This window comes from Mirounga leonina, unplaced genomic scaffold (genome assembly GCF_011800145.1).
Source record: "Mirounga leonina isolate KUSES-001 unplaced genomic scaffold, KU_Mleo_1.0 Mir_172985, whole genome shotgun sequence".
Classification (NCBI taxonomy): domain Eukaryota; kingdom Metazoa; phylum Chordata; class Mammalia; order Carnivora; family Phocidae; genus Mirounga; species Mirounga leonina.
This window is the reverse complement of record NW_023270446.1, coordinates 17,768-30,438: the sequence shown is the minus strand read 5'-3', so window position 1 is coordinate 30,438 and position 12,671 is coordinate 17,768. Positions and strand designations below refer to the sequence as shown.

The following is a 12,671-nucleotide window of genomic DNA, read 5'->3' as shown; positions in this document are numbered from 1 at the left end:
GGGGGGTGGACAAGGAGGCAGGACACAGCCTCAAGGACATGATTGATGAGCAGACACCAGTTGTTTCCACACAGGAAAGTGAGCTGTGGACACGATGTTAGGAGCTTTTGTCACTTTCTCATTGACTTTTGAAGAGTCCCATAAAAGGTTCCCAAACCCTGTTTCTGTGAGTTAGGAATGTTGCCACCAGGAGGCAGCAGCATACAGGGTTACATTTTCTAGCAGACAACTAGAAGAGCGGAAGAAAAGCCATTAGAATCCCTTTCTACAGAAAATCAAATCACATATAAATCTCTGTCATTATCATGAAAGCTGATACTTTTGTGCACACTGAGGCAGAGAGAGCGTGAACACCCCAGGCTTAGAGGAGGAGGCTGTGCTGAGATACAGGTTGAGTTCAGGCAAACAGGACTTGAAGTCCCAGCTCTGCCTTTGATTAACTATGTGATCACGGGGAAGTTAAATCTAAGGTTGTTACAATGGTTAAATGAAATATGTGCCTGGTCCAAGGTCGGTAAGTGAGAGTTGTAGTTAGATCTTCTATAGATCTTCCAGTTTCCCTCTAACAATTTCTTTCTATAAAGAAACATTAAATCATGCATATGAAATTGGAAACTCTTTGGGTTTGTGCATAGCTCAAAGGCTTCAAGGTACATTCATGACAAAGTTCCAGTAACTTCTCTCATGCCCATTACAACTTTACCTAGGGAATCATTTTGTAAGCTGGCCTCTTTCATCACATGGAAAAGCCTTCAGAGAAGAGCCTTCTAGAAGGCTCCAATCTAGAAACTAGTAAAGGGTCTATAGAAGGCGTTAAGTGTGTCATTTCCTTGATTAAAACAAATTAATGGCTCCTTACTGCTTAAGGAATAAAGTCCATGGTACTTAGCATGGCATATGAGGTCCACCTCACCATCCAGTCATGCCCGTGTAGACACTTAATACTATGCTCCAGGAATTTGATCCAGATGCTCCACAGTGTGCTCCATTAGTATGAGGCTTAATAATAAATAGTTTGATGGACTAGAAGTTAAAATACTGTGGATACTGAATCCATGCTGCTTTAATATAGTTTTGTAGAATCAAGAGTATCCCTGTTTTAGCATTACAGTCCTTTCCATTGCAACAGAATTCTGAGGAGAAAATAATTTCCAGAGCCAATTGGCATGATAAGGACTGTGCAGACCCAGTGCAGGTCCTTTGGGTGGGTCTTGGCTTGTGAGGAGCCATGTTGAGAAGTGCTCTTGTGGCCACATTGGTCACAGTGTTCTCTGACTTCATGACACAAACTGCATGCACTTCTGGGTGCCATTGCTCAGGCTTTGCTTCTGCCTCCAGTGGCTTTTCCCACTTTCCTTACCTTCTCGTCTACCAACCAGGAAGATCCTAACTCAAATTACTTCTTCTCTGAAGGCTTTTCCATCCCCCCACCCCTGCCACAAGCTATCATTTCTTGTCTCTGCTTGCTTTATGAATACTGTTCTTATCATTCTCATTCATTCAACACACATTTGGATGCTAGAGTGATCACATCATCTCATAATTAGATTATATGTCAGTCATTAGGCAGGATGCTGACTGCCTACAAGGACCATTTCTGAATTTTCTTTGTACTCCCAGAGCTTAGTATAGAAGTGAGCACAGAGTAGACATTCCATAAATGTTGGCTAATTGTGAACTAAAAAATTGAAAATAAAGATCAGAGTGTCATGGACCATGAGAATCACATCAGAAGACTATAGATGGGTCTGATGAGAGGAACAGGAAGGAAAAGGGGAAGAAGAAGTGGAGAGTCTACTGTAAATCTCCAAAAAGCACATGGACTTTGGAGCCAAAGAACAAATTGTTCCATTGTTCTGGCAGAAGTTGCCAGCACCCATTTCCCAGTAGATGTGGGCACCAGGATCCTTTGTCCCCAGTGAATTTCACATTTGTTATCACATCCTAATCTTTGGATTCCATCAGCAAAGCCCCTAATCACTTTTTAAATTGACTGCAGAGTGGATATTAAAGGCCGTAATTCTTGCCAGGAGGAAAAACAAACAGAATCCATGGATATGTAGGGGCACAAGTTGGTTCAAGGCTAAGAAGCCCACGTGCCTACAGGTGAAAAGTTCAGGGAGATCGGGGTGTAAAAAAGAGACGCAATCTCGCTCTGTGTGTCCCAACCCTTGAGTGTGCCACTGTGTCCTGGTATGTCTGTGGGCCACTAAAATCAGCACCATGAAAATCCTGGTCTTGGTCTTGATTTGTCTACACCTCTCAGAGGGTGTGGAAAGGTGTGTATGGGGATTCAGTTTCACTGTGAGTTTCAGCCCTAAGGGAGCATCACAAGCTAGGGTAAAGCAAAGGCCTTCCCCTGCAGATCTCATGGAAAGGCAGGCAGATTGTGTCTTGGTACATGAACCCAAAAACCACAGGGACCCTAGACTTGAAATGGATGATGATGATGATGATGATGATGATGATGATGATGATGATGCTGTGTGTATGTGTGTGTGTGTATTAGTAAAGGTGGGTTGGTGTTTTGTTAGCCAAGAAGGAAGGATGTACAATATCTATAAAGCTTAGAGGAGGGACTGGGAAGGAACAGGTATTTATTCTGTGGAAAGAGTGTATGTAAGCAGGAAACCCCAAATATATGTTATAGTGGATTTTCAGGCTGGAAATGCTGAAGTGACTGCAGAACTTGCTAAAATCCAGAAGGATTTCTTTTTTTTTTTTTTTTTAAGATTTTATTTATTTATTTGAGAGAGAGAATGAGATAGAGAGAGCATGAGAGGGGGGAGGGTCAGAGGGAGAAGCAGACTCCCTGCTGAGCAGGGAGCCCGATGCGGGACTCCATCCTGGGACTCCAGGATCATGACCTGAGCCGAAGGCAGTCGCTTAACCAACTGAGCCACCCAGGCGCCCCAGAAGGATTTCTTACAAGAGGCTCTTCTTGGGTAGAAGTAGGTTTAAAAACGCCAGATCAGATCACTGAAGTGATTTCTTTAACGGGGAAGGTGAAGCTCACTCCTTTTGTTTGCCCTAATCTCTGCAGAATCATTCTGAAGAAAGGCAAGTCCATCCGCCAGGTGATGGAAGAGCGGGGTGTATTAGAGACATTCCTGAAGAACCACCCAAAGGTTGATCCAGCTGCCAAGTATCTTTACAATAATGATGCTGTTGCTTATGAACCCTTCACCAACTACCTGGATGTAAGTGAAAGGGGAGGTGGTATCCATAACCCTTGGCTAATAACCATTCTTGGATACTTACCTAGACCCCTAGATTTTGGACTTTTTACTAAACCTAAGTCTCACCTTCCTGTGGAAAGTCTCTGATCAAGTTATGAGTTGGTACCACTTAACACTATTGTATTCCCTTTCCTTCCTTCTTCTCATTACTGGCTCATTCTCTGAAGCTCCATTTATGTGGTTAAGAGATCCACAGTGACCATATTCAAGTCAATTGAGAGAGCCAAAGGAAGTCCCAGTGATGGGCTGCAGGGGAAAGAAGGACAGCACATGCCAAGCTGCCAGGCAAAATCTCCAGTGGCTCCAGATGACAGATCTCCCCGTTTGGAAACAAACACTGGTACTCAGAGCAAGTATTTGAGTGTTCTTGAGGCTGCAGTGTCTGCTCAGGGCATCTCAACACACCGGTGTCCTATGGACTGTCCTTAGTGAGATGTTACATGAGTGTCAGATCTAGAAGCCACCTTAGGGATCTCCTATTTCGACTTCCACTTTCTATAGATGGTGGAAGGAGAGGCAGGTAAGTGACATGACTGGCCCGAATTCACTTAGAACTTAAACTGTGTCTCAGTGAAGTTCTCTTCTTGCTTTCCATGCTACTTCTCATTACTAAACCAAAGTCTCACCTTCCTATGGATTTCCTAGCACCTTAGCTACTGTGTGACCAGAGGGAGGGGAATGGTGGGGAAATATCTAACACTGGAAGAAAAGGAAGGATGTGTGTGTGTGTGTTTATGTGTGTGTGTGTGTTTGTGTGTGTGTGTGATGTGGGGAGGGGTTTGGGCACTGGGAATGGAGAAAAGGTGATTGCTTTTCCAAGTGTGCATGTTCTGGCATAGCATGGTAAATCCATGGTGTTATCACCTGATACAAAGTGGAAAATGCTTTGGAAGAAGAGACTGGCTTGCCAGACCAATTCTCACCTAGTCAAAGTCTTGCAATTAGGGACAAAAATGGGCAATATCAAGGGGATCTGGCTCTAGATGTGAAGGAGAACTTCTGGAAAGAGAAAAATATAATTTGTCCAAATGTGGTTTATAGTGAGTCTCTGTCTTCCCCATCCTTAGGACAAGGCTTGGCTATTAAATGAGCGTGACAAACTTTTCTTTGCAGTCCTACTACTTTGGAGAGATCAGCATTGGGACACCGCCACAAAATTTCCTGGTCCTCTTTGACACAGGCTCCTCCAACCTGTGGGTGCCCTCTACCTACTGCCAAAGCCAGGCCTGCTGTGAGTATACCACCATCACCACCCACCCATGGATAGTAGCAGAGGCCAGGGCAGAGTCAGGATTGAGCACAATCTCAGCATCCAAGTCCAGAGTTCTTGGTGCATACCCATGATCTCATCCTCCTTAAATTGAGACCATGTGGAAATCTTGCCCTTGGTCTACATTTCACAAGTGCTACAGTTCTGGAGAGAGACAGCAGAAATAGACCAAGGCTTCTGTTCTTTTCTACATTGTTCCCTTTCCTCAGCTTTCTCCTGTGGGCCCCAATTCCTGTCACTTTGAGTTGAGCCATTCCTCAGGAAATGGAAGGAAGGGGCAACATCTGTTTGCCAAGGGGACAGACTTTTCTGGGGCTACAGATTGTCTTCAGCACAAAGGATCTGAGGCTGAGGCCCAACCCCAGGCTTGGTCTGACAGTCTCAGGCCATCAAGGATAAGTGTCCTCCAAGTATTTCGGAAAATGTGTTGACATTAACTTTCCATTCTATCTTTGCACAGTCAATCACAACAGGTTCAACCCCAGCAGTTCCTCTACCTACAGAAACAATGGGCAAACCTATACACTGTATTATGGAAGTGGCAGCCTGACTGTGCTCCTGGGATATGACACTGTTAATGTAAGTGTTTTATGGGCATAATTTATATTTCCAGTTCTCTGATACTCTGGGTGTTCCTCTGAGGAGGCTCCTCTCCCTCGTGCCTTCAGCCTGGTGGAGTCTGAAGAGCAGATCAGAGGACAAGACCCTTCGTCCTGTGGTTCCTCTGTGTCTGAAAGAGAGAGGGATGGTGAGAGGGGAGGAAGGAGCTGCCTGATCATGTGTATTGTGGGAACTCATGCTCTTCTCCTTGTCTCCATAGCCAACCAACCTATCAGTATGGTGGGGAGCTCATTCTGGGAGGTGTGGACTCCCAGTTTTATTTTGGTGAGATCGTCTGGGCTCCTGTCACCCGGGAAATGTACTGGCAGATTGCCATCGATAAGTAAGTACAGGGGAAATTTCCTGTGGATTATGGACACCCCTAGGATGTTCTCCAGTGTGACAATATTTCCTGTTCTTGCACTGGCACACACTTCTGAAAGAATCAGCAAACCCTCAGGCTGATTGTTCCTGGAGCTCAGTAGACCCTGACATGTAGCTCTTGACTAAACTTTTTGACTTGGTCACTGAAACTTGTCATTTCAGCAGGTTGGTCATTCCTAGGCTTCTGTGAATCCATGTCTTTGTTCCTGGGAGCTTCATTATCCCAAGTAGCACAGTCCTACCAAGTCCTTCATCAGTAAAAGTAACAGCTCTCATTGATGTTTTTGATGTGCCAGAGACTGTGCTAAATATTTTATATATATTATTGCATGTATATTCCACTACAACAGTATGAGGTGGTCAGTAGTTTATTTCATTGTGTAGATAAAGGAATCAAGCCTCAGAGGTTCAGTAACTTATCCAAAGTCACACATTTCACAAATTTCCAAATTTGAGCCCAAGCATATCTGTTCCCAGAGCTTAGTACCATGAATCGGTTACTTCTACACTCCAACCCTTCAGGAAATTTCCATCACCTCCATTTAAAGATACACTTCTTTGGCCTTTGCTCAAGACCATACAACAGCTGGGCACTACCTATCGCTACAGCCTTCCCACCACTTCCTGGCGTGCAGCACAGACTTCACCACGTCCTTGCACCTTGCCATGACTCTTTTGCCTCTTCTCTTTTGACTATATCACCTGAAGCCCCTCATGTCCTGTGCACATCCTTTGGAGACCAGATAAATTCCTACCTCCCCCCAAAAGACCTCTCAGGGACCCAATCTCTCTTTCAGTCCCATAGTATTACTGGCTTGTGTCCCAACATGTCTCTCTTCATCTGTGGGTAGACACAGTGGAATCACCCCAATGTGCATGAGTAGAGAGGTAAGCAGTTGATGTCTGACAAGTAGTTTTTGTGCCTGGAGTAGAGGGGTCTTTTCACTTGGACCAATTGCACTCACCCCTTAAGCATCTCTTCTCAGAATAATCCTTGTCTGACCAACTGCTTCTCACGGCCAGATTAGATCAAGTCCCCTCCTCTCTGGCCTCTTGAATTTCTTTCATGGCACTCACCAGGGCTACAATTAAACACCATTTACGTGTTTCTGTTAAGTTTGTGGTGTCTGTCTTGTTCACCATTACATCCAAGTACCTTGATTCACCAACAGTACCCAAAATATAAATGGACTGAAGAGGAAGAGTAGAGCAGCCGAAAAAGCTGGATGAGGGATCAGGGACTGAATCACATAGGACTACATTATGGAGATCACCAGCTATTGCCCTATGGTGTTGTGGCTTAATGTATGGTGTTGTCTCATGTCCATTAGAATATGCTCTTTAAAAACAGCGAATATAAGTTAGTCCTCTTCATATCACCCTAATTCTTCTAAGAGTGTCTTGTACATAGTAGGTGCCCAATGTGTATTTATGATTTGATTACCAACTTTAGCTATGTTTGGCACTATGTGTTGGGTCTCATATAGGCAGATTAAAGAAGATAAGACACAGTCCCTACTCCCCACAGAGCTCAGTCAGAGCTGGAGTAGTTACCAGAGCAAGACTGAGGATATTATTCCAGTGGTCCCAAAGACACAGATTTATTACATGGATTGCAGTGTCAAGGTATGGCCTGGCTTTTTGGAAGACTCATCTTTTCAGAGCCGCAGGGTTAGGAGATTAGGGAGGATGCGGCACTTATTTATGGCAGAAATGTCTGACTCTCTCTCTCTTTTTTAAAGATTTATTTATTTATTTATTTGAAAGAGAGAGGGGGAGAGAGAGAGCGGGGGGAGGGTCAGAGGGAGAGACAGTCCCGAGCAGACTCCGAGCTGAGCATAGAGCCCAGTGTAGGGCTCCATCTCACAACGCTGGGATCATGACTCAAACTAAAACCAAGAGTCAGACGCTCAACTGACTGCACCACCTAGCTACCCCTAGAAATGCCTGACTCTCTTTGTATTGGTGTGCCCCTCAGGTTTCTTATTGATAACCAGGCCACTGGCTTGTGCTCCCAGGGCTGCCAGGGGATCGTGGGTACGGGAACCTTCCCACTGACTGTTCCCCAGCAGTACTTGGACTTCTTTGTGAAGGCAACAGGAGCCCAACAAGATCAGAATGGTGATGTGAGTAACCAGAAGCCAGGGCTCCTCTGCACATCCAGGCAGCCTCAGCATAGGAGCCTGAGTGCAATGAGTTCATGAGAGACAAGAGGAGGGATTGGGGGAGAACTGAGCTCCTGGTGGAACAGAACACGTGGGGACACATCATGGCCTTTCAGGCATGAACCCTCAATGCAAGGAGGCATAAGGGGAGGGAATAACACCAACTCCAACTGTGAGTATGGGCTGAATGATTGTCGGGAGGGGTGGCTGTTCCATTGCAGGCCCTTGGAACACATCTCACCTTGGTGTGGCACTGTCATTTGACTCTATGAACAGAGCCAGGCATATTGCATTTCTCCATTGCATTTGGGTTTCTTTCTTCCCTAGGAATACTCCTTTGGCTTTTACTCTGAGCAGCCTCCTGTGCCCACCCCTGTTCCCCTATACCCACTTCTGTAGTTTGCTCCTCCTGTATGCAAGAGTCTAGTTTAGTCAGACTAAATCTTGGTCCCTCAGGATGTGTGTGTGTGTTTGTGATGAGTATGTGGATAGGTACACACTTATGTGAGAACATGCTTCACACAGGATGTGCCCATGCTTCTTCTCTGTAAATGGTACTTTCTGGCAGTAGAAATCTGTGTTCTGGAATGAGCCTAACTCCTTGTGGCCATATCAACACAATCAAAATCTCAGAGCTGAGATGTGTCCAAGGAGGCCCAGGAAAGCAAAAGCATCTGGTCGGTGTTGTACCTGGGAATCAGGCTTTGCCTTCCATGCTCTCAACCAACCTCTGCTGGAAGGTCAGGAAGAGAGTCTCACGGGGAATGGGGGACTCGGGCCCTTTGTCTGGGCCCCCAGTCCCCTGACATTCTACAGCTCTGCTTCTCTTCTCTCTCAGTATGTGGTCAACTGCAGCTCCCTACAGAGCATGCCCACCATGACCTTTGTCATCAGCGGGACCCCATTATCTCTGCCTCCCTCTGCCTATGTCTTCAATGTAAGTATGCACTCCAGGCTCCAGGAAAATGGGATTGGATGGGCACAAACAGCTGTTCTGTGTCCCAGCTCACATCTGAGCACCTATGGGGAGTCACTAGTGGCAGGGTTGAGGGTGAACAGGAAGCCAGAGACCCCAGAAGTGTCAAGGAATATAGGGTGGGAAGTTCCGGTAGGGAAAGGCCTCTCCATGCACCTGGTTATATCCTGATGTTCTTTGTCTGCAGAATAATGGCTACTGCACGCTTGGGATTGAGGCCACTTACTTGCCCTCCCCCACTGGGCAGCCCCTGTGGATTCTAGGAGATGTTTTCCTCAAGGAATATTACACTGTCTATGACATTGGGAACAGCAGGATGGGTTTTGCCCTCTCTAAGTAGACTAGCAAGAGGCAGCTGTCTCCACCCTCCTAGCAGAACTCTGGGATTGCCCTACTGTTTCTCTGGGCTGACAGCAGCATTTTAGACTAGTCTGGTCCCTCTGTGCACTAGAATCTTACTTCCTGCAACTAATAAATCAAGAATCTCCAAACGTCCTTGCTGTTCCCTCTAAATGTCTTCTTTGTGTTCTGCTTGTAGTAGTTTATTCTAGATTGAAAGTTAGCAACAGGGGCGCCTGGGTGGCTCAGTTGGTTGAGCAACTGCCTTCGGCTCAGGTCATGATCCTGGAATCCCAGGATCAAGTCCCGCATCAGGCTCCCTGCTCAGCAGGGAGTCTGCTTCTCCCTCTGACCCTCATGATCTCTCTCTCATCTCATTCTCTCTCTCAAATAAATAAATAAAATCTTAATAAAAAAAAGAAAGTTAGCAACAGTTCTTTGGGGGAATCTGTGAATTGCCCAATGGGCAAGAACACAGAGCAGAGGTCTCTGAGTGAGGACCCACACATAGATTTTAAGGACACAGTAGTACCTACATAAAGTACTCTAGTGGAGGTGACCAGCCCTCCCAGCACTCTCCCTTCCAACACATTCTTCTCTCCATTCTTGAATGTTAGAGAAGAAAAAGAAACATTGGAGAACATATCAAACGGGTGCTCTGAGGCCAACTCAGATTACAAAATGGTGTTTCTTCTTGAGGAAAGCAGCACAGTTTTAATTAATTTTTTCTGGTATTTTCACAGACCCCTTTCTTCCCTACTCACTATGGGTGCTCTCAGGTTGTTCACATATGTACTTTACCTGCCTAACCTGAAAGCTTTTGAGTTTAGAACCCCAATCTCATTTTACAGTGGAAGAAAGTGGGGTGTGGACAGGTTAGCATACAGTTAGTGTTAAAATCAGATCCAGATCAATGTATTAAATATTTTTATTGTGTTGCTATATGATAAAGTCCGCTATGTGCAAGCCATGGAGGCATACAATTACAAATGAGACATGGCATTGGCTCACTAGGAATTTTCTATCAAGTACAGCATATTGCTCTTGAGCATGTTTCCGGTCTGAAGTAAGCCCAGTAGCTGAACTTGCATTCCACAGTAGGTTATGAACAATCATCTGCAGTGGGTTCTTCTAATGCAGTAATGCTGCCTTTAGGGAGGTAAAAACTGGTATTGCTCTGGGACCCAAAGTTCTTTCAAGAAATGTAATTAGAAGGATTTACCTGGAAAGAAAGATGCAAAGAATTCTCAATCTAGATGTTTGTGGGTGGTAGTGGTAGATGGAGGTGTACATTTTTCTACATCATTGCATCATTCTCCTTCACCAACACACGATGGAGCTGATCTTATGGAATTGGGTAATGTCTGCACTCTGACAATTGCTTTTTCTTTCTGTTGTGCTTCTCTTATGGGAGATACAGCCTTCTTTTGTCAAAGGGAAGGGAGCTCAGTTCAGCCCCAATTCACCTGCATCCTCATCCCTGCTCCATCAGCCACTGTTCCTGCCTCAGTATCACCTCTATTCATGCTCTGGTGGATGGCCTCAACTATATAGAGCAAAGATCTTGAGATGGAGATATAATTGCTAGAAAGTTCTCAGCACTGAAATACAACAAATACAAGTTATCATGAGTAATCTGAAATTCATCAGCAGGGACAAACCACAGACACTGGAACAACATATGGTATTTGTAAAGCCAGAGCTAGCAATTCTGTCTGCTCCTGGATTCTAGAAAGTAGCACCCAACAGAAGCTGTCCACAGCTTATGGTCTCTGTTCCACCTTGTCTATCATGGTAGGACAGGGACAAAATTTACTCATATGGGAGTGTTCCCTACCTTCCAATATGCCACTCTGTCCCCACCACGCTAATAAAGATCTTGTCTGTCTGATTCTTGTATCTTATGTGACAGAGACTGAGGGACTGGGACAGAAAAAGAGAGAGAGATGAAGAGAGGAAGAGAGATGCTAGTGGGTCAAAAAAGGTAAAAGGAATGAGGAGTAAATGAGATTTTTAAAAAGCTGGAAGGTAATAGGGAAGAGAGAAGGGATAGAAACTATGGATGGGAGAGGTGAAAAATAAAGACTTGGAATTGGAAATTTCTTGGGGGAGATGCTCCACAGTAACATAGGATTGTTGAAAGGGAACATAGGATGAAGATTTTGAGAAATGTTGCCTTTGCTTACAAATTAGAGACTTTTTAATGTTCTGTAAGAGATACAAAAATTGGAATTCCTCTTTAATTGTTTTTAGCTGCTGTAATGCACTTTTGAAATGTGAATTCATGAAGAAAGTGGCCACATGGACCCCAGTCTATATTTGGGTTATACTTGTAAAACACATTCTAGAGTTTTCTTTCCATTTACTGCTTATGCCATCACCACTGATGAAATATCATTAATTTATTCATAAGGTATTTATTGAAATCTCTTTGTGTAAGTAAAATCTTCCCTGATCCCTGACATCTTCCTGTGTGTCCTCCGCCTACCCCCCCATGAGAGGTTATTGCTCCTCCTTCCCTCCCCCCATAGCACTTTGTACCTCTGACAGTTCACTACACATTGCACTGTATTGTACCCATTGCACGTCCGCCTCCACAACTCAGTTATGATCAAGAGAAAAGAGACCGTTCATTTTTCTCTTTAAGTCCCCAGATCTGACATGTTTTGTGATAACAAGTGCTTAGCAATGCCTGCTATACAACCACATTCATAATACAAGTGACATAAAGACTGTTACAGCGAATGGTGCCTGAGAGTGGCAGGAAAGATGAAGTATCACAAAGGAAACCATGTTAGATTTCGCCTTCAAGTATGTGTAGGAACTCACTGGGTAGAAAAAGTTAGAAAAGGGATCTCATGCAGAAACTGGCATAAGGACAGCACAGAGGCAGGAGACAGTTTGTGTAATTGTAGAGCATCAGGAAATCCCGACTGGCTGGACGCAAGGTACTGGAGAGGATAGTAGGAAATGAGGCAGCCAAGGTGGGTTGTGGTCAGAGGGGCAGGGCCTTGTTAAATCTCTGGACTTGATTCTGCTGTCAAACGGACCCATATGGGTTTCAGTGGAGGAGAGACCTATGATGAGATATTTGAGGGAGAGGGCTCTGCTGGCAGGGCTCCTCTGCTGTTCCCTAGTCCTTACCTGGGGTCACCCAGGGTCTAGTTTCCATAGAGACTCAACTTCAGATAGAGGCATATCCTTTGTTCCTGGTAGAGCTTCTGCTCTAGAACTCTGGCCATTTTCCTAGGCTCACCATTGTGGCCAGAAGAGCTAAACAGAAATGGAAGACCCCTTTGTATCTGACAACTAAATCCAGAACTTAGAGCCAACCAATGGTAGTGAACTCTTGGCTTCCCCCTTTCTTAGTTCCATTTTGACCCAGCTCTTACTATGCAAATGTCACCAGAAATCTCAAAATCTCCTCTTTGCACCAACATGGTAGAGGTTTTCATTAAGGCCTGCTTCCATGTGCCATTCACCATCAAACACATGTGCAGAAGAATATTACCTTGTTGAGAAGATTTGATGTGTAATGAGTTCTCTGAACTTGGCCACACCAGGTAGAGGCTCTGACAGGAAAATAGGCTGGGCAGTTGGTGAGGGGTGGGGCTCAGGAATGGATAAATGTAGACCTGGAAGCAGGCTTTAGGCTGGATTTCTGGTACTCTGCCTTCTGCTGCTGTTCCACTTTCACA

The 12,671-nt window shown here is 44.9% G+C and overlaps 1 protein-coding gene across 1 annotated transcript; it reads left to right on the top strand.

The window, feature by feature from the left end:
* Positions 1–2,223: 2,223 nt before the first annotated feature.
* On the top strand, positions 2,224–8,974 carry LOC118018937 (pepsin B-like). Its single transcript, XM_035017712.1, is given in 8 exon segments — positions 2,224–2,279; positions 3,044–3,200; positions 4,353–4,470; positions 4,970–5,235; positions 5,277–5,452; positions 7,472–7,619; positions 8,497–8,595; positions 8,822–8,974. Coding segments are annotated over 8 exon segments (1,173 nt in total).
* Positions 8,975–12,671: the final 3,697 nt, after the last annotated feature.